The sequence below is a fragment of the Agelaius phoeniceus genome, chromosome 2 (assembly GCF_051311805.1).
Source record: "Agelaius phoeniceus isolate bAgePho1 chromosome 2, bAgePho1.hap1, whole genome shotgun sequence".
NCBI lineage: Eukaryota > Metazoa > Chordata > Aves > Passeriformes > Icteridae > Agelaius > Agelaius phoeniceus.
In genome coordinates, this window is record NC_135266.1 from 19820475 (window position 1) to 19847926 (window position 27452).

Below are 27452 nucleotides of genomic sequence, written 5' to 3' on the forward strand. Positions count from 1 at the left end.
AGTTGTGCTGCACAGTGACTGATCCATATCCTTGGCTGTGAGTAGAGCTGAGCCAACAGTAATTGCTTGGACAGCCTTGCTGGGCTGACTGGGTTCCCAGTTTCAGAAATTTAGTGGTGTCTCAGAGAGGAGCAGTGGGAGCTTCTGGCCATCGTGTGCTCATCTCTGAGAATCGCTCCAGCAGGCCCTCAAGCTCAGGCACTGATCACATTAAAGTGTCCATTCTCAGCTAAGGGGCAAGAATTTTGGTCATCCCTGTTGTATTGCAGTATCAGTTTCTTCATTCTTTATCTGCTAATGCTACCTTTCCTCACATTATCTGTCACAGCAAGGCTTAGCATATTTGTTAACAATCCTTTGCCTGTATGCTATATCATACTTTAGTAGAAAAAAACCAAAAAACTACATTGCTTTGCAAATTTCAGCTTAGTACCAATGGTGGATGGAGAGATGTTATAGATGAAACCTGGGGGAGGGATGCTTTCCCATCTTGCTTGCAGGCCCATGTATTACCTAAAAGGGGAGTTACAGATCCTTTGATCCTGACATCCCGTCTCTGAGTACTTTGGTGTACTTTTGACTCTAATTCTGGGTTTTATGGGTAAACTTTTACATGATGCTCCATCAAAAGAACATTAAAGGGAAATCTTAAATTAAGAGGCACAGCTTTGGCTATGGAGTTTACAAATTCCAACTTATGTAAAGTGAAGAACTCTTATTACAGAGTGATACTCTAATAAAGCTGCTTTAGATGGCCATAGCAATTTTGAATTGCAATGGAAATAAAACATATCCATTTGATCCCTGTAATTGCATCCATGTCAAGACTTCAGCTACATGAGTAACAACTTACACTTCTAAATTGGTTTTGCAGTACAGGTGAAACTTTTCTGTGAAACTTGAGTTAAGGCAGACATGTAGGAAAGGGAGCACATGAGAGCTGCTGGGTGGGAAGGAGAAGGAAATACCTGAAAAACCTTTCCTTTCCTCCAGCTGTGCCATCTAGCTGTTTCTAACTCAGAGACCAGAGCACCAGAGCAGCAGTCTGTGAAACAGAGTGGTAAAAGAAATTAAAGAGTTAAAATGAGTTGGACAGCAGCAGAGACAGTGCAGATCTGTGGAAGGAAAATACTTCCCAAAATGGGTCAAAAATAACAAATACAAAATGTACTGAATGAACTTTTGTTTTTGCTTAAGATTAACTTAAATTTTTTAGAAGAGAAAAAAACACTTTCTCTAACAACACGAACCCTGTGTATATTTACCTGAGGCTTATAGAAATAGCTCATATGACAAGTCTGGCTCCATAAACTCCGCCTAAGAAGTCTGGATCAGCAAAATTCAATCTGGAAGCTGTCTATAAATTTATTAAAACTGTCTGAGGTTTGTAAGTTAACTATTGAAGTAATATTCTGTTTGTAAAAAGATGTAAGTTTTATAAGTTAGTACTGAAGTCCATGGAAATTAACTTTCAACATTCAGTGCTTTGGTTAACTTTAGATTTAATTCTTCTGATAAAGAAATGCTAGCTCAAGACCAACTACGTAAAGTGAGGTCTATTTGCAAATGAATTTAATTGATTTTAATATATTTTTGTCTTTTTTACTCACTGGGGATTTTCAGCAGTTTCATGCTTCAAGTAAATCTTAAGGAAGAAGTCAAAGCAAGCAGTCAGCTTCTCTCAGGCCAATCAAATAGTGCTTTTCTGCATGTTTTACTGACGGATGAACAGGCAATCCCATTTATAGAGCATACTACATGTTGACGGAGAGCATTACTTCATTTTGCAGTATTGGCAATTTGAGATCTTAGCAAAACAATGCTGAGGTCGCTCTCATTCTGAATTGCCATCCTTGGAATGTGGCTTGGGTTTTCATTAACTCTCTCACTACAAGGTACTGCAGATGGAGACAGATTTTATAGCGGGGGTTGTAATAAACATCAGAGAGTGGAAAGTTGTAAACAGCCTAAATTCTTTGTCCAGTGTGGATGAATTCCTTTTCCTTAACACTTTGATGTTCTCAGCATCTTGTGGACACTTTTTCTAATTGGAGGTGAATGGGTGGATAATGGACACGGACTTTGATACCTCCCAGATGGTGTGTGGGGAGCAGTGGTCTCAAACTCCAGCACCCAGTGAATACATGCCTCAATATAAACAGCAAAAGTTTGGCTATTCAGCCTGGCTCTCGGCTCGCTGCATTCTGGCTCTGCTTAGGAGCACAAATCGTGTACAGGATCACTTCCAAGATTTCTCCTCGACTGTTTAATCAAGGGAACAGGACAAAAAGGGAGAATAAAGAGCACAGCTCTAGCAGGGCTCTCTTTCACTGCTGCATTATTCCTGCTTTTCCCTATGCTGGCTTCATTGAAATCACCACTATTATCAAGTTAGTGTAAAACTGCAGTGAGTCTTTCCAAGGCCTTTTCCATACTTACATTTTTTCGAGTCTTACCAGGACAGTTAAAGCAATACAAGTCACTTGAGAAGAATTTAACTACAAAGGAACTGGGCGTCCTTACTGCCAAAGGAGAGCAGACCGGTGGGAGAATCTTTAGGAGCAGCTTCAGTGCTTTCAATTCATAGCTTACCTTTTCACAAAACAATTGCCTGAGAATGGCCAACATTTTTATACAACCCAGCCTTTCCCAAGCTGTTTTGCCCAGGGGGATCTTCCCCTCCCAGATTAGCATAAGTGTCCTTGCTCAGCAGCACTGTGACTATACCACCTCTGGATCCCTAGATCTGGAAGGCTGTGGATTATGCTTTGTCTTCACCTTCCTCCAAAGGGAACAGCCACAGTATGAGGTACCCTGGAATAATTGCACCCAAGCTATGAGGAATTCAGTATACTTCCATCGAGTAAAGGATCCTGCAGATTAAAACAGTACAGCTCTGCAATCAGAGAAACTGCTTGGATTATGGTGCATGTCTTGAATGGTGCTTTCATGTTCCTGTTGCTTTTTAAATCACTTTCTCTACAGTGCTTGCACTCAGAGCTCCAGTTTCCAGGTAACAGGGAGAACCAGACGCCCAAGTGCTGGGTGATTTAACCTTTTTTCTGAATACAGCTGGGAAGCAGTTTGAGCACTAACATATTATAACTCTTCAGTTAAACTCAGCTCTTTTGGAATGTAGATTAAATTGTGAGAGCGACATGCCACATTTACATGCAGTCACATGTAGTACAACTGTCATGGCTGCTGCAGGGGAGAACAAAAGGCAATAAATGCACCTTTTGCTTTATGTTTACTGGGCTGTGTTTTCAGCAATGTGCACTGCTAAGTATCGAGTTAGTCCATGGGTCTTGTTGGGTAAGGTATTTATCCATTTTGCCTGCACATGTAAGAAAGGACTTCTTGCAGATCCCTTCCCCAAGCTCCAGCTGGCATTGGTTTAGATTTTAGAAACACATTACTGTTGAAAGAGGCTATCCAGGCAGTTGGACCAAAGGTCTTTAACACAGTCATTCCTACCTTTGGGCAGCACAGCTTGTTCTAGGGTTCTGTACATGGATGTGTCTGCAATGGCAGCTTCTCCAGGTGGGCACATACAGTCAGTGCACTCATCTGGGTCTGGAAATGTGTGGAGCAGATCAAACACAGCATCTACTTCAGACTGCCATGTCCCAAACTCTTTCAACTCTACTGTCTATATAGAGTAGGACCAAATGGGGCCCAAGATGTATAACTCATGCATAGACACTGATGGGAACTATCTGAATCTGAAGAGGAGTCGCACCTGGAACACTTGGACTTGGTTGTTGTTGTTTGTTCTTTTCCTAACTCCTTTACAATGTTTTTAGACTTAGGGTAAGAGTCATCCAGAGTGTTTAACATTTTGCATTTCTCCATCTCCTCTTTGAGTACTGAAGTCTGTTCTCTCATATTCTCTCTCACTTGTCAGGTCAGGGAAACTTTTATTCCTGAATCTTTAGGTGACTGAAGTTTCTTACTAAAAAAAAAAATATGCTTTGATGCTTTTGCAGCCTCAAGGTGAAAGCAACAATAAACTTATGGCCAGGGAAAATGATGCTTAAATAAAGCTCATTACTGCTTGAAACCCTCAGACTCCACATAGTGAAATTGTAACCATTCCTGTTCCTCAGAGTAAAACCAGACAGTGAATGTAAATTGCTAGAGCACTCTGTAAAGATGCTCATTGCTAATTTAGTGGACAGTCATATATACAAGTTCAAAATACCTCATAAGGAACTCAATGTGTGAGGTTATTGGATATGATTCTATTTCATAAATACAAAAGAAGATACATTTCAGAAGTCATTAATCACGCTAATGAGTAGAAATTTACTATAGTGGGGAAAACTGATTTACTGGCTTACAAATATTTCATTTGCAACTCCTTGAATTCACTTCTAATCAATCCGGGAAAACGATTCCTGAGTTACAAGCAGGCTGCATTGACACTCTGGGTTTTTGACTGGGAAAAAATCCTCCTGGGCTGTCCCACAGCCCAAGGCCTGGGACTGATTCAAGAGTGTATATCTTTGGTAAAGTCCATCAGGCGATCCAAGCCCAGGCCCAGTGATCCTGAAAATTCTCAGTTCCAATCCCAGTGTGGGCTGGCTGGCAGAACTGCTCTGCAGAGGCCTCCCCAGCTACAGGACAGGCTGCCTGCCAGGGCTTGGCACCGCCAGAGATGGCACAGCCCTGCAGCTTGTCAGTGCCAACACCTCAGGGCTTCACAGGACTGTGGCAAATCCTAATTCCATAGTAATTCTCAGGCTGCCTTTTTGGCTTCCCAGGCTCCCTGCCCTGGAGCAGAGATGTACTGGGATGCCTCCCAGGGACTGTCACTCCAAGGGCAGCTTGCATGAGTGCTCTGCCAGGCTCAGAGAAAAGAGGAATTTTTGTCAGGCTCATTGCTAACCAGCAGACTGCTTCATGATTTGTCTTTATCTGGCTCAAAAAAAAAAGTATAGGAATTAATAGTTCACAAAAACTTTGAAAATGTTGGCTTTAGACTCAATCAGATGAAAGTCAAATTTTGAAAAGCAAAGTTCCTTCTCAGCTGGAACACTAGCTTTTCAACCAGCCTCAGTGAATGCTATGAATAATAATACCCTGACTCTTAATTTACAGTTGAAATCCAGAAGAACACAATGTCCATCTGCTTACATGATTCCCAAATTATTGACAACTACAAAAACATGATGTTTGTAACCACTTCACATATAGCCTGAAATGTATTAAACAATGACTTCATTTGAAGACGTTTGTTAACATTATGAATATTATTATTGTGGGTCACAAGAGGCTTGGTCTTGTTCCAGTCTTGAAGTAATTACTTTTACACTGCAAAACTGGTTTATGAATTACAACATTAAATCAAAATGTACAGTAGTCACGTTACTTCTTGGGAGGTTTATTGTGTAGTTATTAGTCCGCAGACTAAATGGATTTTAACAATCTCATACTATTCATGAAACAATTTTGAATAAACTTTTGGTTTGTGAAAGAGCCCTTCCTCCTCCTAAATTCTTGTCAAATATTTAGATGGTAAATTTAGATAGGAGCCCATGCTTCTGTCTGTTGTTGATAAGCATTCTTCTTTCTAGTCTGAGCAACCAGATAATGTATCTGTGAGTGACTTGTTTCAAGTTAGTGGTTTAAAAACTTTTCTTATATAGCTGCAATTTCTGTAAAAGTCATATGTAATGAAAGAAAATTGTGTTTTTCTCCTTCTTCAGTTCTTGGAAGACATTTAAGGGAGAAGGGTAATTGCTAGTGAGAGCACAGCCCGGTTTTACTTTACAGTGAAGGTGAGTTGCAAGGAGATAAACAAGGAAGGAAATACATGGAGATCTACCCACTCTCAGGAACTAGAAAAATCTTCCAGTGAATTGTTATTTTCCCAGATGTGTATGATTTACAGAGATGAGACTTCACTGAGATTTTGGCTTGCATGCTTAAGTGTCCTAAGCTGTTTTGATACTCTTAACCTGGAAGTTACATCTCTTTCCCCCTCGCCCCTTTCCCCCCCCACCTCCCCCAACCCCGGCATTCTTCCCCTTATTTTTATCTTGGTCTGTGTCAGCAAGGAAAAACAAACATTAAAAAAAAATTAGGCCTGAAACCTAGTCATTCATCTTCACATGGAACTGTGAATGGTTACATTTATTTAAACTGGAGCCTCTAAGGCGAGAAAAATATGACAGGATAACTGGTATTTTCTTTTGCAGCTTTAAAACCCAAATGAGTTCTAGTGACCCATGGGGTTAATGCTAATTTTTGTTGAAATTATATTTTATGCTATGTTTTAGGCTATGCTGTGTTTTCGACCTACAAGTTAGTGGTTTGTAGTTTTAGTTTAAAGATATTCTAGTGAATTTTCACTGATGCTGAAAACAGAGACCATTGTGCATATGTAAGGGATACAGAGAAATTTAACCTTTTTTTAAACCAAAAGTATTTTAGATTAAATTTCTTTGCCATGCTGCTGATAACTCATAGTGCAGTAATATGCAGTAACACATGTAGGACACCACTGACCAAGAGTCAATTATACAGTATGCATATATATAGGGATTTATAAATTAAGTGTAGTGATTTATCCTATGTGAGGTTCTGGTAGCACACCAGTGCTAACAAACTCCTGGATGTTTGCTAGCATCTTTCACATTATGGGAAAGGTTTTCCTTGGGATTGCTCCATGGGTTGTCCATTTCTTGTATCAAGTGCTTACCAGAACAGCTGGTTTTGGCCCCGGGCCATGTTGTCTTGATTCTCACCTTTCCCTCTGCCTACATTTGTTGCTGCTGCTCTTTCCTGGCTGATGCCCCATCAGGCAGCAGCAGCTCTGGCAGCTCTGGCTGACTGACCACAGGCAGAGGGCATGGAGAAGAGTCAAGGGTCCTCCTCTAGATATGTACTGATTACACTCTTAAGAAAAGCTGCTACTCCTGCCCCTCTGCACAGCACACTTTGCAGCTTTAGGTTGTAACCTGGAGTCTAGTTTGCCCTCGAGGGCTCCTCGGCGTTGGCCGTGCAGGAGTGTTCCAGGGTGTGCACAAGGTGCAGTTCCTCTTCCTTGCAGCACCTGCTGCAAGCACAGATAAGTGTTTGCAGTCAGGTTGCTTTGCACCAGCCCCCAGGAATAGGGCACTCACTTCTGCTTCACCAACTTGGGCAACTCCTTGAGAGCAGTAACAGGGTCACACTCTTCTCATGTATTAGGTCTCATATAAAGAGCTTTCAGACATCGAGGAAATCACAGTGATCAAGTCCTTTCCAAATAGGATTTCTTTCTGTCTAAGAAGATTTGCATGATTATTGTAAAGAAGCATCTCCAGGAGTGAGGTGGCACTTCATTCTTCATGGGCATTAAGTACGATTTCCCTAAGTTCTGTTACAAACTGGTGAGAAATTATCAACATATTTTGATAGGTAGCAAATAAATAAAAGAAAAAAGTTCTGAACAAAATATTTTTGTAATGTATTATCCCTAAATTCCAATTCCTTAGTTTCTAGGTTTTGTTTATGGAACTTTATGCATTTCATATACTTGTCTGTCATCTTTTCTCTCTCTTCTTTTTGGGAAATAGACTTAAACCATTACTTGTAGTGACTGAATGAACATTTGGCCAGGATAAGAAAAGTGCTAATTCCCCAAGGAAGAAGTGTGCTGCCAGTATCACTCTTGACTCTAGTTCAGCAGGCACAGAGGTGAGTCTTTTCCAGATGTGGAATTACCTCTGTATGGAAGCTGCATTCATGTACTATTGATTGGAAAGGTCAGGTGAAACAAGACCTTCATGCTTGCTTCAGGCTTTTTCACCTGAAGATATTGATTGTGTTTTTACCTGTATGGTAGCCCCTGCTTTTCTGTATGCAAAGAACCAAAGCACTGAGACTGTTAAGGACTTCTCTGAAAGTCAGGTGAGCTTTAATAGCTGGTCTCCCAGGTGGGCTTCTCCTCACTTAACTGCAGATGCCTGAAGGGCAGCCTCTGACCTGATTGTCATGGACTCCCTCTGAAGTAGCACTTCAATTTCTGTGTCCTACTTTAGATGTCTACTTGGAGTGACATACATACACACCAGATGTGTGGGCTTCTTCCTGTGGAAGAGGGAAGCATAGGGGGGTAAGCTGAGATGGAGATTGTAGATGTTTTCATTCAGGTTAGACAAATGCTTTACTGCAGTAAGGACCATGCTGGCTGCCCTCCCAAAACAGGATGCATTTGGAAACTTTTTCCTGCCTCATCTGATGAGACATCAGACACCTTGAGTCACAAGCTCTAGGTGAAGTTCATGGCAGAGAAGTAGAGAAGTCTCTTTCCAGTTTCATAATTGTGTGCTGTCTGAAACTGTATAGCTATTTTCCTTTGTTTATTAGCAGTTACTGTTGAGAAAGCACTCAGTTCCTACAGTAATATTGGAAAAACAAAACTTGGCTCCACTAATGATCAGGTAGGTAAGATTCCATTACCTACTCATTTCCCAGCTGCTGTGTTGTAAGCAACTAAATTTTAGCTGAAGCTGTTCATTCTTCTTTTCTGTTGTCAATGACAAATGATACACAGGAGAGGAGTGACAGATTTAATGAAATCTGTTTGCAGGTGTAAAGCCCACATTACAGCTCCTGAAAGCTGTGTAAGGAACAGCCACAATGGGAATCATGGAAAGCATGAATTGATTGAGTTGTCCTGGAATGAACATACAGGAAGCTAACTGTGATGCTTTGTATCCTCTCTTAAGAGAAACTGACCTGGAAGGTTTACACTTCCCAAAGTGAGCTGCATGCATTCCTTGGGCACACATTATCAGGTAAATAAAGGAGAAAGAAAATTTGGAAGGAACAGCTGGGAGGAATCATGAATGCATCATAAGTGAATAAGGATGGAATGTGAAAGGGTAAAATGTAATCAGAATGGCCAGAAAGATCTGTCTGTAAATCTTGGCTGCTAAGTGGCTGAAGAGAGGAACAGATGATTGCAGGCAACTGAGTAGTACAGCTCAGTGTGTTCCTCTTCACTGCAGACCAGGGTGGGCTCCAAACCCTAAGCAGTTTGAAATCAGAGACTCCTTGGCCACCATAAATACAGTGTAAGGGAGCTTTCTAATCACAGCCACAGTAGCTTGTGTTCAAAATCCAGAAAGCTTTTGTTGAGATCTGGCCTTTGAAAACACCTTCTGTAGTCTCCAATTAGTTTTAAATTCTGATACGAGGTAGACACAGGACTTTTTTCTCCCTGTTTTTTATATTATGTGTACAGAATAAGACCGGATCTAGTAACCTGCGTTTTTCTGGGTTGATACCTCCCAATCTGTAAGTTTTTGCTCATAACTCTTCCTTGTCATCATAAAAAGTTCAACTGCAGTTTCCTTATCATGTATTCTTTATATTTAATCTTAGCTGCACCAATGTAACAACCTGTTATTATTGCAAAGCACTTCCATGCATGCTCTTCATCTGCCCCCAGTATCCTACTCCCAACTAGACAGTCTCCAGATTTCTTTTGTGCCAGCTCTGGCACTCATCTCCTCCCTCAGAGGGCTGATTCAGTCTGCTAAATGGAAAGAAAGGTGTGTGCTTCATTTGCTGTATTGGTTTGTGAGAAGCACGGAGCCAGAGGGAGGCAGAGGGAAGGGAGGTGGTGGCAGTGTGTGGCTGGAAGAGGGGGATGAAGAGGGTTAATGGGAGGCAGACTCTCCTTTTCAGTGGCAATGATTTTCTAGGCCAAACAAGTTTGACCTGCAAAATTTCACCTTTAGTCCTTCCCCTCTCTGGCTTCTCCCTCTAGGGCATTCTTTACCTTCCTGTTTTTTTCCCCTTTCCCTGAATTACTCTGTTTTCTTTAAGTTTTGCATCTCTCCCTTTATTGGTTTGCTTCTCCTCTACCTTCTCTACGACTGGGGTTTCTGCTCTCCTCCATACTATTCTTTTCACCTTGGGGTATTTATTAGAAAAAACACCCCTGTTTAATCCTTTTGCAATATTTTGCATTTCCTTTTGCATTGCATCTGTGGTTAGAAGAAGCTGGTGATGGTATAGAATTTGAGCACAGAAATCCTGCAAACCTCTTCCCATCTTGCTCATCTACTTTCTGTGGTCAAACCTGCAGAGCAGACAAACAAATATTGGGAATCAGAACATATGATATATGCAGAGTTTCCCAACTGAAAACATCTCCTTGAAATAAGAAGCAGAAATATAGAAGAGAAAATCAGGCATTCAGGGTTTTATTTTTTTACCCTTTTTTTTCCCGCCTACCTGCCTGGAGATTCTCATGATTTGAAGTTTGTTATATAAGGTTTCTTTCTGTTGGGTGCTGCTTTCCAATAGATGCTCTGCAACTGCTCAAGTATCTACCCTGCCTTGTTTTCCAGGAAGGGGAGTAGCACAGATTGTTCACCCGAGAGACAAAAATGGACTTTATTGGTAAATGCAGATACTGTGTTCTTTGTTCACGCCAAGTTGACTGTCCATGGGAACACTTAGAGATTATTTCCTCTGCAATAGGGACTAAGATCCATGGAAGATCCATATAACTGAAAGCTTGTTGAGTACAGTACATCAGCATTAGAGCACATAAAAACTTTGGCTCAACTGATTTATCTTTTCAGGATATATTTTGTGATATTGTACACATTTCTTTTTTTTTTTTCTCAAAATACCTTCTCCTTTTTCCCTGAAGTACTGTGCTACCTCTGTTTTGAGATAATGCGATGGACTAGTGGCATATGCCTAGATTGTAGGTTGGAAACTGATGAATTCCATTTATGTCATGCAGCACTAGGATAAAGCCACTTCCTCAGAAAACAGCTGAGAGTAACTGGGGGGGTTGCTGCCCTTACCAAGATTTGTACAGAGCATTTAAAAATTACTATAAGGGTGAAAAGGGGCTCAGGAAATCATGTAGCCTGGCCTAGGCTCTGCTTAGGCTATGCTTAGCTGAGGGAGGTTTATACATTTTTAAACACTTCCACTTGATGGAATAATCTCCCCAGGCAAGTCACACAGAAGTCACTACTAATTATATAACACAGCAAAATACAATTTTCCTTCAGAATGTGTTTGATCTTCTACAGTTTGTAAAGACACATTCATGAAAGAACAAATAGGCCATGACATAGCATTTTGTTTTGAAAAGTCTACGTGTTAAAGAATCACGAGCCAGTTCACTGAAAGTACGCACTGTAAAACCATGAACAGGAAAGTTATGTTTTATTCGTCTCTCTCTCCTTCACCTTTAGGTTCTCTCCTGCAGGACCAGGTTCCTCGCCCCCAGGTACTGCCGGGGGCCGGTGCTGCCCGGGGCTGCGGGACGGCCCGGCTGCATCCGCGGCTGCCGGGCGGCCGGGGCTCGGCACAGCGGGGCGGCTCCCGCGGCGGGCCCCGAGCCGGCGTCGTTGTCCGCCAGGGACGGCCGGAGCCGGGGCCGGAGCCGCCCGCGCGGGGAGGGCTCGCAGGTGCGCCGGGCTGAGCGCCGCGGGGAGGCACCGCGCTGGGCGGGAGAAGCGAAACCGCCGCCCCTCCGGCGGCGCCGGGAGCCGCCTCCTGCCGCTGCCGCCCGGCTCTGCCGAGGGGCTGCCGGCTCCCGCGGCGGGGTGGGGACAGCCGGGGGCGGGCTGCGGGCGGGAGTTACGAGGAGGGGCGCCGGGGGCCGTAGGCTGCCGGGCGGGAACCCAGCGCTGCGGCGGCCGGCAGGTCAGGGTCAGTGGCCAGCGCCGCCCGGGTGGAGGCAGCGGCGCCGCCGGCCGCCCGTTCGCGCCCATGGGGGACTCGGTGTTCAGCGAGAGGCCGGCGCTGCGCTACGCGGTGAGTGCGGGGCGGGAGGGGGCTGCGCGGGCCGGGGCGCCCACGTGTGCCATGGGGTGGTGGGAGCGTCCGTCTGTCCGTCCGCACAGGCGCGGAGCCGCGGGTCAGGGGGAGGTGGCTGCAGTCCTGCCCCGGCGGGGACTTGATGCGCTCAGCCTGCAGGCACGGCGCTGAGCTGGAAGCTTTTTCCCCGCTTTCCCACCTGGGAGTGTCGCGCTTTGCCGGAGATGACATAAAAATATATATTTTTTAATTAATAAAGGAGGGGGCGACGCGGTGCCGGGCGCGGGGCAGCCGGGCTGCAGCCGGCAGGAGCGGTGGCGGTGCCGCCTCTCCCCGGGGCAGCGGGGCGCTCCGGCTCACGGAGGCGCTCGGGGAGCCCGGGAGCCCCGAGTCCGGCCCCGCTGCCCTGCTCTCGTCCGCGGGCTGGGGTGAGCCCGGCACCGGCAGGGCTCTCGGAGGCTGGTTCCGGCACCGCTCCCGATAATAACACCAGACTTTATTTAATTTCCTTCACGAGAGCTGGTGCTGTTGAGAAGCCGCTGCACTTCCACCAGCCTTATTAGGAGCATTTTCTCGTTTGCTCCGGCAGGGAAAAAAAAAGGAAAAAAAAAAAAATAAGCCGCGTAAAAACAACCAGCTGCCTCCTCTCCTGAAGTCATAAATAAACTCCAGCACGAGTTATTGCTTTTGCATGCAAGGGCTGGTGCCGCTCTCGTTTGCACCCATGTCAGTGATGAATACTTTTATTGCTGTTGTTAAAGTTGTGTGGGAATTGTCAGTCGGAGCAGGCTTGCTTCGCTGGTCCTGGGATCCTGGGAGCACGGCTGCTGGATTGGCGGGATGGGTTGATGGATTTCTGATTGTATCAATTACGGGATACATTGCGATGTGCTTTTTTTTTACTTGCTTCACTTTGATTCCTTCAGTATTGGACATGAAATTAAACTTCTTTTTATACACTCTTTTATTTTTAAAACCTTGTGTAAACAATTTGGAAGAGACTACTTGGGTTTTTTTGGGCAGCAGGGTTTAATGTCTGTGTCTGTACATATTTTTGTACCCACTCAACTGTAGGTGTTAGTGCATTCAGCTTCTGTAGTAATATGAGAGTTTTTAGAGGTAATGGTAAGTCAGCTAAATTAGTTAATAGAAAGAAATACCTTTGTAGTGGTAGTGATTTCATCAGGAATCTAGTGGTCATACACCAAACAAATTGGAACCACTTCTTTCAGCAGGGTAATGGTGCCATGAGTATTTCAATGTGTTGGTGACCACTGCTAGTCACGTCACATGCTAGCACCATGAAACTTTTATTACTTCCTGTGATTGTGCTTGTCAGTCTACCATTAACTACTAGCTGCAAACACATTATTATTTCTGTCAGTTGGGTATCAGTCCTGTTTTATGCCCAGAGCCAGCAGCAGGTAGTGCATTGAATTCAGGACAGCAGGCATGCAAGGGAAAAAGGATGGCCAGCCATATCGGATGACCATTAGCCCTTTGACAAGACCCCTGGTCTTTGATTGCTGTATATCACAGCAAAAGGGAAATTGCATACCTAAGAATGAAACTTCAAAGTATTTTTTACTATTTGAGGATATATTTCAATGATGAAGTAGCAACACATAGTTATATCTTGGAGGTAAGTGACATAGTTGATATCACTGGCTTGCCTGGAGAATTGGGGTCTGGATACTGCGCATAATCCATGCGTAGGCTTAACATGGAGTCTGTGAAAAACCTAGATGAGAAGAAAAGTGTGTTGACTTGATGATGAGCTAAGACTGTAGAGCTTTCTTGTTTTAAGACCTTAGTAATTACTGCTTAAATGTAGTGAAGTACCTTTCTCATTAAGTAGTTGCGTGGTGTAAATACAAATCAAGTTCTTGGATTGTTTTGATAACTGTGAAATAAAAATTATGCAGTGTTATAGCATTTAATAGCCATTAATTTATTGGCAGAAGAAATTATAGTGATTTCTGTGGTGAGCTTCTCTTCGGATTTTCAGGACTGATAATTAAAATTTCATGGTTTTCATAGAAGATGCACTGGCATCTTTGTTCCAAACAGCAGTGTGCTTCTGAGGGCAGTCTCCCAGTCTTCCCCAGTTGTTTGCTTTGCTTCATGTCTTAGGGTGGACAGAGCATGGGAAACAGCATTTGTTCAGGTGATGCTGAACTGGGGAATATGCTCCTGGTGCTTCTCAGCTTGGAGGGTATTTGAGCCTCAGGACCAAGCTAGAGTCTGCTAAACTTGGAAAATTCGTGTTGTTTGGACATTCCATCCGCTGTACTAGCCCCTGAGCTCTGCAATGTGCTACAGCCAGTGCAACACAATAATGTAGCCATAAATCAACAGGGATGGCACTGTGATTCTGAGGCTTCCTGGTGTGTTTGCAAGCATAGCTTATGCAAACACAGACTTAATAGCTTAAGACTGTTATGTCAGTGGCTATGATCCCATCACCTATAGCACATTGGATCCTGTGTGTGTTAAGTGAGAGTGGAATGACTGATCATTATGTCACAGTTCGATTTTGAACTCGGCATTGGTGTTGACTTACCTAAAAACTCCACCAGGCAAAGAGGTAATTTTAATATGCTGAAATATTGTTTTCAGTGAAAAGTAAATTAAAAGAAACCAGCCAGTTGAAAATGAATAAAAATATATTATTAAAGGAGTAGGTGTAAGAAAAACAAACCAAAATGCAGACTGGGAGATAGTTATACTTGCATTAGATCACAGAAACAATTTTTTTCCCTCCTGATATTTTTTCATTAGTCCAAAGACTCTTTTCCCTTTCTTATATGTTTAGATGACATTTTTATGAAAACGTAGAGAAAGGTAAATAGTATCTCATTCTTGATGTATGTTGCCTGGCCAAACTGTACTCTTTAATTTTTAGACATGGGTTAGTTTACCTGTCCATTAATGATCTGGCTAAATTACTCTGAATTAAAAGCTCTTTTTGGTATCATGGTGTTTGTAACTGATACTAAAATCTCCAAATGTTCCAGGAACAGTTTTCATATAGTTTCATTAAAAGGGATACCTGACTCAGGATTTCTTTTTGTTTATTGCTAAATTCTTTTTTTTTCCCCTCCATTTTAGTAGCTTTATAGGGAGCTAAAAAGCTGCTTCATGTATTTTGGCTAAAACACCAGAGAGATCCATTGGTTACTTGAGATGTAGAGTTTTTTCCTGTGACAAAAAGACTCAAAACAGTCTCAGCTGTTGCCCAATCAACTGGTCCCTCAGTGGTTCAAAGCTGGAAACTTGGAGAATGAGCTGGTTTGGATATAGCCATTTTAATCTTAGTGTAATATCTTTAATCTTGTTTTGTCTTGAAACATTTACCAGAAAGGATTTCCCTCAAGGGAAAGGACATTTTACCCTGATGAGGAAACTCTGACTGCCTTTCACCAGGGAATATGAGAAAATGGGGAGGAGCTGGGATTTGGAAGTGGCTGCCATGGCTTGAAGGATACCTTGGGGAATTCATCTAAGGAGAAAATATGAGACTTTCTTGGGGCCAAAAATTGAGTGTTCTGGCATCTAGAGTGGAAGGGATATGTGAGTCTTTGGACAACACAACTTTGAGTTGGTTTAAGCTTCTGAATCTATTGGTGATAATGAGGTCACCTCAAATTCAGACATTGGAGAGTATTTTGAGAAAAGAAGGAGTTTTTCCCGGCCTCCAGCAGTGTTTGGGGCATTGCATTGTGTGTTTGCTCAGCCTGTGCCCAGCTGACCCTTGCTGGGCTGATAGGCAGGCTTGCTGCTCCCTCTTTAGTGTCTTAAATCCATGAGTCTGCATGGAAGGATGGAGAAAACAGAAGAAACAGTTTTCACTGGAAACTATGACACTAGGAAACCTCCTGCTTTCTGGAGCACAGAGGGAGTTAAAAGAGGATAACAGACATTTTCCTCCAATATTCCAGTTGTAGTAATGATAACTGTACCTCATAAGAATTAGATATTAGAATAATTCAAGGTGGAGTAGCAAGATTGGTGGTGATGCTGTAAACTGGGATGGTAAAAATCTCCTTGTGAGGAGGACCCAAGCACTGCCATCCTCCTGTGGGCTTGCTTGTGTTTTGCAAGAATCCTCTTTTAAAGACAGTTCCTTGTGTTTCTGATTTCAGGACACATTGCCTTATGATTTGAGCCTTCAGGCACTCATGGATTTTAACAACAAACTTACATGCCACAAGCAGACCACATTTGTTACCATAATTGTAGGAAATCCTACAAGTAATTTATCTTACTGGAGTAATAAGTGTGCTGTCTTCCCCTAGACCATTTGACTGGTTTCTCTCTCTTCCCAACAGTCTTGCCAGCAAGAAACAGCATAGGACCAGGCTGGGCCAGTGTGTATCCAGATCAATCATAGTGTATTTTTGTGCTTAGGTTTGGTGAGGTTGAGGACAGGCTGTGGGCTGGAGAGTAAGTTCCTGCCCATCAAAAAATCTTAAACATCTCTACTTCACAAAAGGTAGCTGCTTATTTTCTCCTATCCTGAGTAGTCACAAGCAGAGTTAACTTGTTCAGGAAGTTTAATTGCTCTGTAGGTGTTGTTTTCAAATTAGGAAATTTTGAAGAAAACTATCAAATTAGCAAAATAAGAAAGCTACAGAAGAGGCAATTAGCAGTAGAGGAATAGTTAAATGTCAGATTTCTGGCATCTGATTCTTGGATTGTATTTGTCAAGGACTTACCTCACCTTATGCATGTTGGATTTTTTGGAAGGAGGAATATGATTTCTGAGGCAGGTTGAGCCCAGTGCTTCATTCTTCATTTGGGTGAAATTCCCAGTGACAGTGGTGACTCATGCTTGCACTTCTGCAATGCTTGAAAGTACTTTTATTGCTAATCTCTAAAGAGCATGTATAAATATAGGAAGTGAGCTCTCTTTGTCACTCAGTATGAACACCAAGACCAAGCTTTGATTGGGATTGATGGAATTTGAAGTGAGTCCAGCTGTTTTTTATCTGCTATGCAAAGTAGCCATGAGTTAACACCAAAGAGCTGGAATCCAGGAAGCAAGGGGCTTGTGTGTGTCGCAGGATTTTAAAAAGTTACAGGAAGTAGATTTCCATTCTGATCAGATTCTGTTTTTTTATAGCTCATGAACACCTCATGTATTCTGTGAGCTCTTCACTGACATGTGGATATCACTGTTCTTCCTCTCATGTGCAGGAGAAAGATGGGGGCAGATGCAGGTGGAGTTGGTCAGGACTTGCTAGGTTAGGTGCAGAGCCACACTCTGGTTTATTAGTGGTGCTCTGATGTGGTTCATTAGTCTGCTCCCAGACACTGTACAGAAATATAAGTGGCCTAAAGTACAGATAAAGTGGCCACCCTGTGTATAGACAGCAGGAGGTAAAGCTTCCCTTTATTCAGTATCTCTGTCTGTCTCTAGCATAATCTGACCCTGCAGAGCAATTACAGTTCTTGTAATAGTACTTGCAAAGAGGCTGTTTAATAAAACTCCCACGTGAGTGGATCTTCATGGTTTCCCTGCAGAGGGGCACACAATCATTAAGCTCAGATGTGGTGCTGTGCTTCCCCAGGAAGGTTTATGCTGATACAGCTTCTCCAGGAGAATTGAATCAACCAGCACCAGTCCTCTGCAAAGTTTTGGGCTCAGGTCTGCCTGAGCAGCAAGGTCATGCTTGGCTAAAATCAGCACCTGTGCCTGGAATGAAGGTTAGCCATGTAGATGAAGTGCAAGATGAGGATTTCAGTCTCTGTTATGTCTTTTTTGGTGACTTTAGAGCAAGGCTGTTCTCTGGTCCTTTTTCAATTTCTTTCTTCCCTTGTGGAAATACTTCTCTTCCTAAAGAACCTGTGTGTGGAAGCATGCTAGCCTTAGTGATTGTTCAGGTATGATGGTGGTGTGAATACAGAACTACCCTGAAGTAAAAATGTTGAACTCCACCTAGTCAATATTCCCCACACAAGCTGATTGTTTGTATTCCAGTTCTGTTTTCCAGAAGCTTTTTGAAATTTGCTGATGTGTCTTCACACTTCTTTCAGCCTGAAGAGTGAAGTAAATGGAAGATGATTGAGGTCACAGATATATTTAGGTAGTTGGTTCTACTTGTATTTATCTTCAGTTGCAAATTGGTTACCTTTTATGCACAAATGTCTGTGTAGAACTGTGAGGAAGGAAATTTACTTACTCAGGAGATGTGTTTCTGTAGAGTTATAGGTAGTAAAGTAGTTCTGCTGGCTACAGCTCTTCAAAATTTCATATATATTTAGAATTTAAATTTGAAATGAAAATGACACCTAAGGAATACTCTGGTTTACGTGTCATCATGTAAGCAGGAATTTTTGAACTTCTTTCATTTGTCTGCTAAGGACATCTGTTATTCACCCACTAGTATTTCTGGGCAAGGTGTGTTTGCTGCTCTTGTTCTAATGGAGTACCTCTACCTGCAGCAGAAATACAGCTGAACTCTTAGTGACTTGGAAAAGATGTACTCAGAGTTCAAATTCCACACTATTGCTGCCTTTCTATGACATTTGAGAATATGGAAAGACATTTCACTTTATGGAGAGAAATGGCTTTTACTTGTCTAGGGAATAAAGGAGGTCTGCATGCATTGTACTGCTTACAAAAAGAATCTGACAGCCTTTCTGTAGCATGCCTTGGCTGACAAGTCCACATGGTTCACATTAAGTTTCTCTAAAGGGGTGTCAAACCTTAGTACTCCCTTGGGAGATACCTGGATCTTATCAGGCATGGCTGACTCAAAAAGAAAAGTAAGTAATGCTTTTTCTTTCTAATGCTTACTATCTAAGTGTTATTGATACCTCACATTTAAAAGGATTTTCTGAATATATTCTCTACTAAATCAAAAAATGTTATGATATGCTGATGGAAAATTGAATATTACAGCAGTACTTAAATAGACTGTATTTAGTGTTCAGTTGCTAAGGGCAACCTAAGTAAAGTTTGGGTTTTTCAGGCTGTGGTGCCCTCAGGTATGCAGGAAGAGTAAGTGCTGATCTTAACTGCCTGCTGTTATTTCATACTTGGATGCTTTACATTTTTGAAACAGGTGATTGAAGCTGTGGAAATTATACTGGAGGCTGTTAATATTAAATCATACAATTGAATTGTTCACTTCTAAATAATGCCTCATACTTATGTGCATTAGTTTATATGAATCTGATTATCAGTCACTTTTGCTGCGCTGCCATGAAGATAGATGATCCTGTGATTTTATAACTACTACAGTTCTATGTAATTATAGTCGATTAGAGCCAGTCTTCACTGTTTCTGTTTACTGTGGATGATCAATTGCTTTGAAATCAAGTATCTTGTATAACTAAGTATACCTGTAGCACCCAGACTTTGGCCTGTCTAATCTCCTGAAACTTGCTGTAGTCTTCTTTTGATGTTGATAAAGGAGTAATACTTGCAAAGTTTTAAATATTTACAAAGTCAGTTGTGTGGTTTGGCATGTCAGGTTTGATGCAGTTAAATGGTGTTTAATGATGAGTTAAATGGTGTTTAATGATGAGTATTTTTTCCCTTTTTCCTGTTAGTTTGTAAAAGGTCCTGTTACACTCATCTGTATGTGACTTGGCATATGGATCCAGCATCTTTGCAGGCTGAAATTCTCATTTGTGTGATTACTGTATTTTTTCCAGTCTGGTCCTATTAATAAAGATCCTGAGGCTTGCAAAGCACTTTGTTTAAACACAAGCTGTGGAAAAGAATCTGAAGATCATTGTTTGATTAAACTTGCTTAAAAACTTGGAAATGTATTTTTGCTTTCCAGGTGGGGTTTTGAATGAGCACAGTATGTAGAGCTATCTCTACATACCAAAAAAAAAAAAAAAGGCAATAAAGCAAATAAAGCAAACCCATAAACAAATTGTGCAGGAAGAAAACCATAGGTACTTGCAGCCTAGTCCTGTTCTTGCTGAAATATGTCCCAGCTCATGGAACAGATGTGGAGTCCAACTTTGTGCAGAGGCCACACCCTCCATTTCCCTTGGCAGATTGTCTCACATTCCAGCGACCCTCTGGATAAAACCATCCTTTAACTGGTGCTCTGGCCTTAAATGTTTATTTTTTTCTTTTGTGGTAAATGGTTCTTGTTCTGTATCACTGCAGACTGTCATTAATATTTGCATACTGTTATTATATATCCCTTTAAATGTCAGATTTTGTAGCTGCACATATTGAATGTTGGAAATATTCCCAATTTCTATGAAAGTTATCTCAAATAAAAACGAGTGATTCATTTTACTGCAAAGTATGGCACTGAGGAACTTGTGGTAGAATGTCAGAGGGGTTTTCTTGTTTGCAAGCAGAGATCTCTATGTGTAATTGAGGAACCCCCTGATTAGCTGGTTGCTTCCTCTCCCAGGTGTGTGTTTCTGTGGTCTCCTTCATGAATGCTTTTGTTGTCAAGTTCACAGCCTGTTCTGTCCTCTGAGCACATCTGGGCAAATGGTAGGAACAGGTGGCAGGAGGGGAAGTACATGGCTTGGCCTTTAACTGGAGGTTGCATGTCTTTCAGAGTTGTAGCTGCTGAATCTCTTACTTCTTGTGGTGTCTGCAGTGTATTGCACAAGTAGAGGCAGCAGCAATGACCAGGGAGTTTTGGTTCAACCCATGAGAAGCACATGTGAGCCTCAGGGGCTGCCCCTGCAGTGAGGGATGCAACATGTTCATGTCTTGAGCCCAGGTTCATATCTCAGTGGTGGGTTTGGTGGGTTTTCACTGGAGAGATGCACCAGCATTATCTGGGTGACAGGCAGCACATTCCAACACCTCTGTTTAGCTCAGGAGCAGGGCAGCTGCTGAGCCCTGTCCTTGTGACCTGAAGAGCTGAATTACCTGAGCTGCCTGCCAGCTGTGACACAGACTGTGAGCAGCTGAGAATAATTGCACCACTCACTTCCAGCTGTACGTGATGGACACGAGCTGAGGTTTTCCAGGAGTGAAAACTGCAATGTCACACAAGTGCATGAGTCAGTCCGGCTCTCAGCATGACCTGGTAGTTTTGGATTTAAAGCCACTGGGATTTCCAGAGGCAGTTTGCAGTCCTTCTTCAGCAGAAAGTGAACTCCTGCTCAGTTGTAGTTCAGAACACACAGTTTTGTCTCTTGGGCAAGGGTCTTGCTGGTGCATCATTCTGGGCTGCTTTGTTTCCTTGTGGTGAGTGAGCCTGCAGTTGGACACTGTGGCCAGAAGAAATGAAGTTGCTAGCGATGAGCTTTGTTCTCAGAGTTACTGAGGCCTGAATTTATATAAATACTATAAATACTTTTTTTTTTATTTTTTAAATTTTTTATTTATTTATTTTTGCATGTCTTACCCTGAAATGTATTCACAAGGTCTGATTTAGATTGATGTAAATCTGAAATTCAGTCTAAGGCCATAGGAAGTGGACTAATTAAATGCAAATTTTTGAGCTTTATTACCCCTCACCTGTCTTCTTCCAGAATGTATCTGCATTTTAGTCAAGGTTTTCCATGCATGAATGCACAGCCCATGTGAAGCAATGTTGAATTCCTAAATTTTAGGAATTTACTATGATAAAATGTTGCAAGAGGGCAGAATTAACCTCTGTCAGAAATACAGAGGAGAAAAAGGGTAAAACCAGCAAACTGTGCAGTCCTCTGCACAGTAATGTACATTGTATATTACTCTGTCAAATGTTTTTGTTACTTTATTGTAACAAAAAGAGTTGTTTATGTTTATTTACAGAAGAGATGCTCTTGTCCTTTTTGGATGCTGATCAGTTGATGATTTCCCTTCTGGCTAACTATATTTTTTTGAGGAGGCATTCTTCCTGCTATGAGGTCTCAAATGAACAATGGTCATCTCACTACATGGCTTTGGAAGTGATCTTTGCAAGTCTTTATTTTCTGATAGCACTGTAATCTTGAAAGCATTTCTTTCTATGAGAAATTTGTGAGTTTCCAGCTACTGAGTCTTTCTGCACAATTTTGGATAGTTTATTGTGAGTGATGCTGAATTATGTATTTTACTTCCAGAGAGTATACACAATGGCTGGAGAGTATTTAAACCCTTCAGTACTAGAACAGCATTTCTGGCCATGAGTTAAAATTGCCGTTGTGCCTATTGGTCTCTAAATTAGGCTGAACTCGAGTCAAGACTGTGGCCCTTGCTACAGGGCTATGACTTTAACTTTGTCAATTCTGTGTGTCACATCAGTTTGTATCATTTTTCCTTTCTGCATTTCCATCATCCATGTACAGTCATCCCATTATGTATTTTTGTTGATGCAGGCTTTCTCAAACCCAGGTAAGCATGAACTATTTTTGTGCCCTTAAATATGTCATAGGTGCCTTTAGTCATCTTCTGTGAAGTGATGGGAAAGAATTACTTGGCTGATTGTCAAATTTATTGTCTTTCAGCAACTTTGAGGTCTGTACAGCTGAATTTGAAAAGATACCTTTACTAGGAGCTGGCCCTGTTCATCTGGCCAGCTTTTTTTCTTTCTTGTATGGCATTGCCAGATAATACCCAGTAATTGTTGCTGTGCAGCAAAACGATTCTTTGCTGTTGCAACTCCTTTTCTCTCAGCAAGATTGAAGAAGGTGAAGGGGACGGTGTTTCTGCCCTACCTTAAATAAAGAGTAACTAAAATGTACACAGGGAGGAAATCTGATTAGTAACAAGCTGCTGTTGTTTTCTCTCTCTCTCTTGAGCATAACATCAAAGTGTTTGACAAGAAATATTATTGCTAGGAAGTCCTTACAATTATTATCTATGCTTGCAAATAGAGTGTCTGTTCCTTTAGCTAGCATGCAATATTAATCAGAGTTTACTTCTATCTTACTGTATTTTGTACTAGTTGTTTAAATCATTTGCCCTTTATGTAGAATTCATGCCTGAAATTCCAGCTGAAGAAGTATTATTGAATTCCTTTCCTTTACTATCATGTTTCTGATGATGTTTTTTTATCTATTGCTTATTTTAAAGCTCTCTTAAATTCTTTCTCTTGCAAGAAAGTGAGAAAATAAACCATCGTGAAATACAGATGCTCTGTAGATTATGCACAACAATTTTTAATAAAAATGCTGTGCAGAGCACATTTATCAGCCTAACTCATTCTGTATGATTTCTGTTGGAATATTTACACTTCTTGATCAACTTTCCATATACCATATAATACCCTACATTAGCTGTTAATAACTATTAATTTAAATGTGTGAGGCTTTGCAGATTAGTGTCCCTTTCACCAAAAGTCACAGGAAATAACAAAGTTTTTCACTTCTTCCAAGTTACGTATGTAATTTGGTAATACACATTCTCCCAATTTAGAGTTGTTAGAGCTCAGATCTTCATGCTGTTGCCATTTGTTAATTATATTTCCTTTAATTTTGCTGGTGTCCTTTTGCAAGGTGAGGCTTTGGTTTAAAATCTTCAAACTCAGATAATGACCTTCAGCTGCAAAGATTGATGTTAAAATGACTGCTTTAGTTTTTCTCCTTGTTCTTGTACAGATTGTCATAGTCCTGTGTGTTTGAGACACCTTTAGGTTTGCTCTCTTGTCTAACACTGCCTCTCTCCTAAGGCCAGGAGAGTCAAGGTTTCATTTTACATGGACAAATGTTTTCTTTACAGTATATATTACCGAAGTTTTCTGAAACAGTGCAGCTCTGCTCCCAAGGTCTGGTGTAAAACAAACTTCCAAACGGAGAGCAGATTTCAGTCATTGCTTCTGAAAATCCCAGCAGTCATATGGCTGCTTGACAAAGGGTGAGGATGGTTTCAGTGTTTATGAAGCCAGATTTATAAACTGACAAGAGCAGAGTTTGTACATAGCTTGTTCTGTAAAGTGCTTAATGCATTTTGGTGCATTTAGAAGCAATAATGTGTAATAGAGTGTGTACGTATTTCCTTGGTTTTCACAAATAACCTTGTTATGTTCTTGGTGATTCATCTTGCTGTTTTCTCCCATGAAGCTTTTTTTTTCCCACTAATGGTAGTACTACTCAGTTTTCTGTGAACTCAGTAGAATTTCTATTTATCTATTAAGAATGCAAAATCAAGGGGGAAAAAGGGGAGGTCACATTTATTCTGGGATGAGTTACCATGAGGAATTAATGTCTTGTTATTTTGCCTAAACTGGCCTCTAGCTATCTTTGTGGATCCCTTTTAAAGCAAGCTTGAATGCAGCTTCAGCAGGGTGATTGGAGCAAGGCAACAATAAATACTCTGACTCATAACAGTGCGTATTTAGGTATTTAGACATAGATTTAACTCTAAGTGCAATTTCTCAATCTGGCTCCAAATAAGCAGACAAAGAAACAGACATTTTGATTCCATTCATCAGGCAAATGAGGTTGCTTTTATGTGAGCTTTCTTCAAATCTCCTCAAGGCTTCCCTGCTTGAAGCAGAAGTGGGTAAATGAATGGCTCTGGATTCCCTGGCACCATTATAATTATGTCTTATGATGCAAATTCATTGCATTTGGGAGTCCTTTATGTCCATGTTAAGCCACATGCAGTTCAGATGGCCCCAGCCTCTACCAGTGGCACTTTGAGCCTCAGTGGTTATAAATAAGCAAATATAGTGAAGACTGAAATCAGGACTATCCTGACCTGCTCACATTTGTTTCAAACAAGAGAAGTAATGTGGTGTTTGGGTGGGCATTGTAGATCCAGTCCTGCTGATGGTGTGGCTGGATTTCTTCCTGAGCTCCGTTCCTGCTGGCAGGATCACTGCCCCTTTGGCCAGTGTACACCAGTGTTTGGTGCCATCTCTGTCTGAGTAACACTTTAAAATAATTCCTTGTATAGAAACTGTGTTGACACTCAAGAAAGGGCTGAAAAAATACTTCTGTCCTCTGGTGTTCCATGAATCCTGAGTCTTGTCAACTACTTACCAATGTCTTGGTTTTCATTAGTCTTACGGGTTGATAGCTCTCCCAGACTTCAGCTGCAGATTTGTTTGCTCACTGAGGCATCAGCATCACTCAAGAGCAGCACTTGAGGCTGAATTACACATTCTCATAAGCAGCCCTGCTGACATACCCATGTACATGAAGGCCAAACCATCATGTTAGCAAGGAGCAATGCTCAAAAGATGTTTCTTTGGGGAAAGATAGATCTTTGTAATCACAAGCTTGTCTGCTTTCTATATGAATGTGTATTACAATGTATTAGTTGCGTGTGTTTTTTATACTGTTCTTGTATTTTCTGTTGGAAGGATTCACTTCAGATTATCCATAAGATTACCCAATCTCCACATCACAGTTGGTTTCTAACAAAAGTCATTGGTATCAATGGCCACCACATGGGAGGAGAGAGCAAGGCTTGCTGCTTGGCCTCCTGAGGTTGCAACAAAGCTTCTTCACACTTGCTGGAAGATGCTTAAGTTACCTTCCCAAAACTAAGTTCAGCTATCCATTTAAAAATGTTTCCTTTATGAGAACAGTCATTTCTTGTATCTTGTAAAACAGAGAGCGGCGTGCCATGTTCTGATGCAAGCTTAGATTTGCTGTTCTAATCCCCAGTTGTGAGTATGGACTGTTGTGGCATTTTCAGTGTTAGTATTACTGAAACCTCACCTGTGAGTTTGGTATAATTATTTCTCAGAATTCCTTTTCCTTAAACATCTTCTCTTTCCAGTGTTAACTTTCATCAAATAAAAAGAAAGAAGAAAAAGTTGCGGTTTTGACAGCAGCAGAAGTAATTGCATTAGTTACAGAAATGAACACTATACCAACTTGGAGAAAAAGATAAGGGCCAGGTATGTGTATTAGTAAAACAGAGGTGAACTTGCAGAAATTACACTGCTGCACTTTTACTTGTAGCTGTGCTTGCAGGAGGGTGCCTCTTCTACAGCACATAGGCTGGATCTGAGGCATAAAAATAATCCATCCAGAAGTTTCTGAGGTCCTTTATTAGTTTTCACAGCCTGCTTTCTGGTGCCTTCTTTTGATGCTCCTGTGTGATTTCTCTACTTTGGGATCAAAAGTGTGTCTGCCATTTAGTCTTATTCTGAGGGGAAGGTGTGTGACAATCCTGTCTCTTAGTCATGGATTTCTTATACTTGTGTCAGGACTGTTTGGTAGTCTCCCTGCTCACCTGCACTTTCCATAGGTTTACATGTCTTTGAATCTTAAATGTCTTTGAATTGCTTCCCAAATGACCTCTGAAACATGTACTTCTAGTCTTAGTAAATCTCTGTAGGTTTGTGCATCAAGGAAAACAGGAAAAGAAAAAGACAAAGAAATAGCAGCTTTTGTGGAGCTCTCTTAAACATGTACATGCCCCCCATTGCTTTGGCACACATCTTTCTCCCATTTGTAGTAGGTTTAGATTGTTTTTATATTGTCCACTTTACTCTGTTTCCTGGAGACTCATGCAATTTAGCACTGCAGAGGGACTGGAGGAAATTATCTTTAGGCTGACTCTATTAATTATTGTTCTCCCGAGAATCTGCTTCTTCTTCAAAGAGAATAGCAATAGCAAAGAGATAAAAAGCACTCTGGAAACATGCTAGTGCAATTATTACTTACACCTCTGGCAAATTAGGGGACTGATCCTTTTCCTGAAAGTTTCAAAGAAGCATATTTGTTTGGCTTTATTGTTACTTTTTATAAGAAGTCTTTGAGCCTGTAACTCTTCATAATTGCTTAAGATTGGAAAGTGATTTCTTGGGAAGGAAAATACTTGAAAAGTTAGCAGAATTCACCTGGCCAATATCTCAGAATGTAAGACATGGGCCCCCCTCCTGAGCTGTGGATCCCTGCCCCTTGCTGGTGCACACAGCTACGTGTACCCTCTTAGATAAACACAGCAGGGTCTGTGTCTCAGAATTTGGGTGGCTTTTTCAGTTCACTGCTTCAGCTAAAGGGCTCTTCCAGAGCCTTGCGACCAACTTTTCATATTGACTTAAATTTATTCTTGGGGCAACATGAATATATGAGCTTTTAGCTGAAACTGCACTTTTGCTGGCCTGTTAGCTATCCAAGCTTTCCTTCCTTCATTTTGTTTTGCCTGCAGAAAGGATGCTGGCTCTGCTGTGAGGGGCACCCTTATTCTGTGTCTCTGCCTAGAAACTGTCCTATGTGTTTGTTGCCTTCTTCAGGGGTGGACTTCACACACAGTGTGAGAGCAGAGTGACAGGAGCTCATTTCATGGCCTGAAGTCAAAGGAAAATGTCCTCTGTCATGATCCCTTCCTCACCCCAACTATAAATGGAGCCCAAGCTTAGCAGCTGACATCAATGCCGAGTGCTCTTCATTTAGATGAATACTGCTCTTGGCAACCTTTTCAGCTAATGGCTTTACTTTTTTCTTTTTATTTCCCATCTTTTAAATTGTTGCCTTAATCAATTTATTCTGCTCTTCCTTAGTTAGGACAAATCATCATTTCAGAGACTGAGATCTGCTGCCTCTGCAGGTGGAGGAGGAGAGGGAACCCAAGGACCTACCTCATCTTCCTCATTCTGCTGGAGTTTCTCTTTAAATGTCTCTGTTAATGGTGCTTGGTTTTGGGCACAGAAGAGGGAGAGGTGCAGTTGGGAGACAGCAAACTGAAGATAATGGGGGACAAAAAGGAGGAGAAATTGCAAAGTACTGATAGGAGAGAGAAGGGCATGGACGAGGTGACCCTGGTGCTGTTGGATCTGGCAGCCAGCCCACAGCCCAAGCAC

At 41.7% G+C, this 27452-nt stretch overlaps 1 protein-coding gene across 4 annotated transcripts in view; it reads left to right on the forward strand.

The window, feature by feature from the left end:
* The window catches only part of ARHGAP6 (Rho GTPase activating protein 6), a 317190-nt gene that overhangs the window by 146246 nt on the left and 143492 nt on the right, over positions 1-27452 (forward strand). The window contains exon 1 of one of the 4 annotated variants that reach the window (XM_077173171.1): positions 11418-11435. The exons of 1 other annotated variant lie outside the window; for it this stretch is intronic. Coding sequence is in view for 1 of the 3 variants with exons in the window: in XM_077173159.1 (XP_077029274.1) it covers positions 11740-11784 (45 nt within the window). In the remaining 2 variants the exon portion in view is untranslated. Of the gene's footprint in view, positions 1-11417; positions 11436-11591; positions 11785-27452 lie in introns of those variants that run through there. 2 more of the 4 variants (XM_077173159.1, XM_077173160.1) reach the window with 2 other exon arrangements.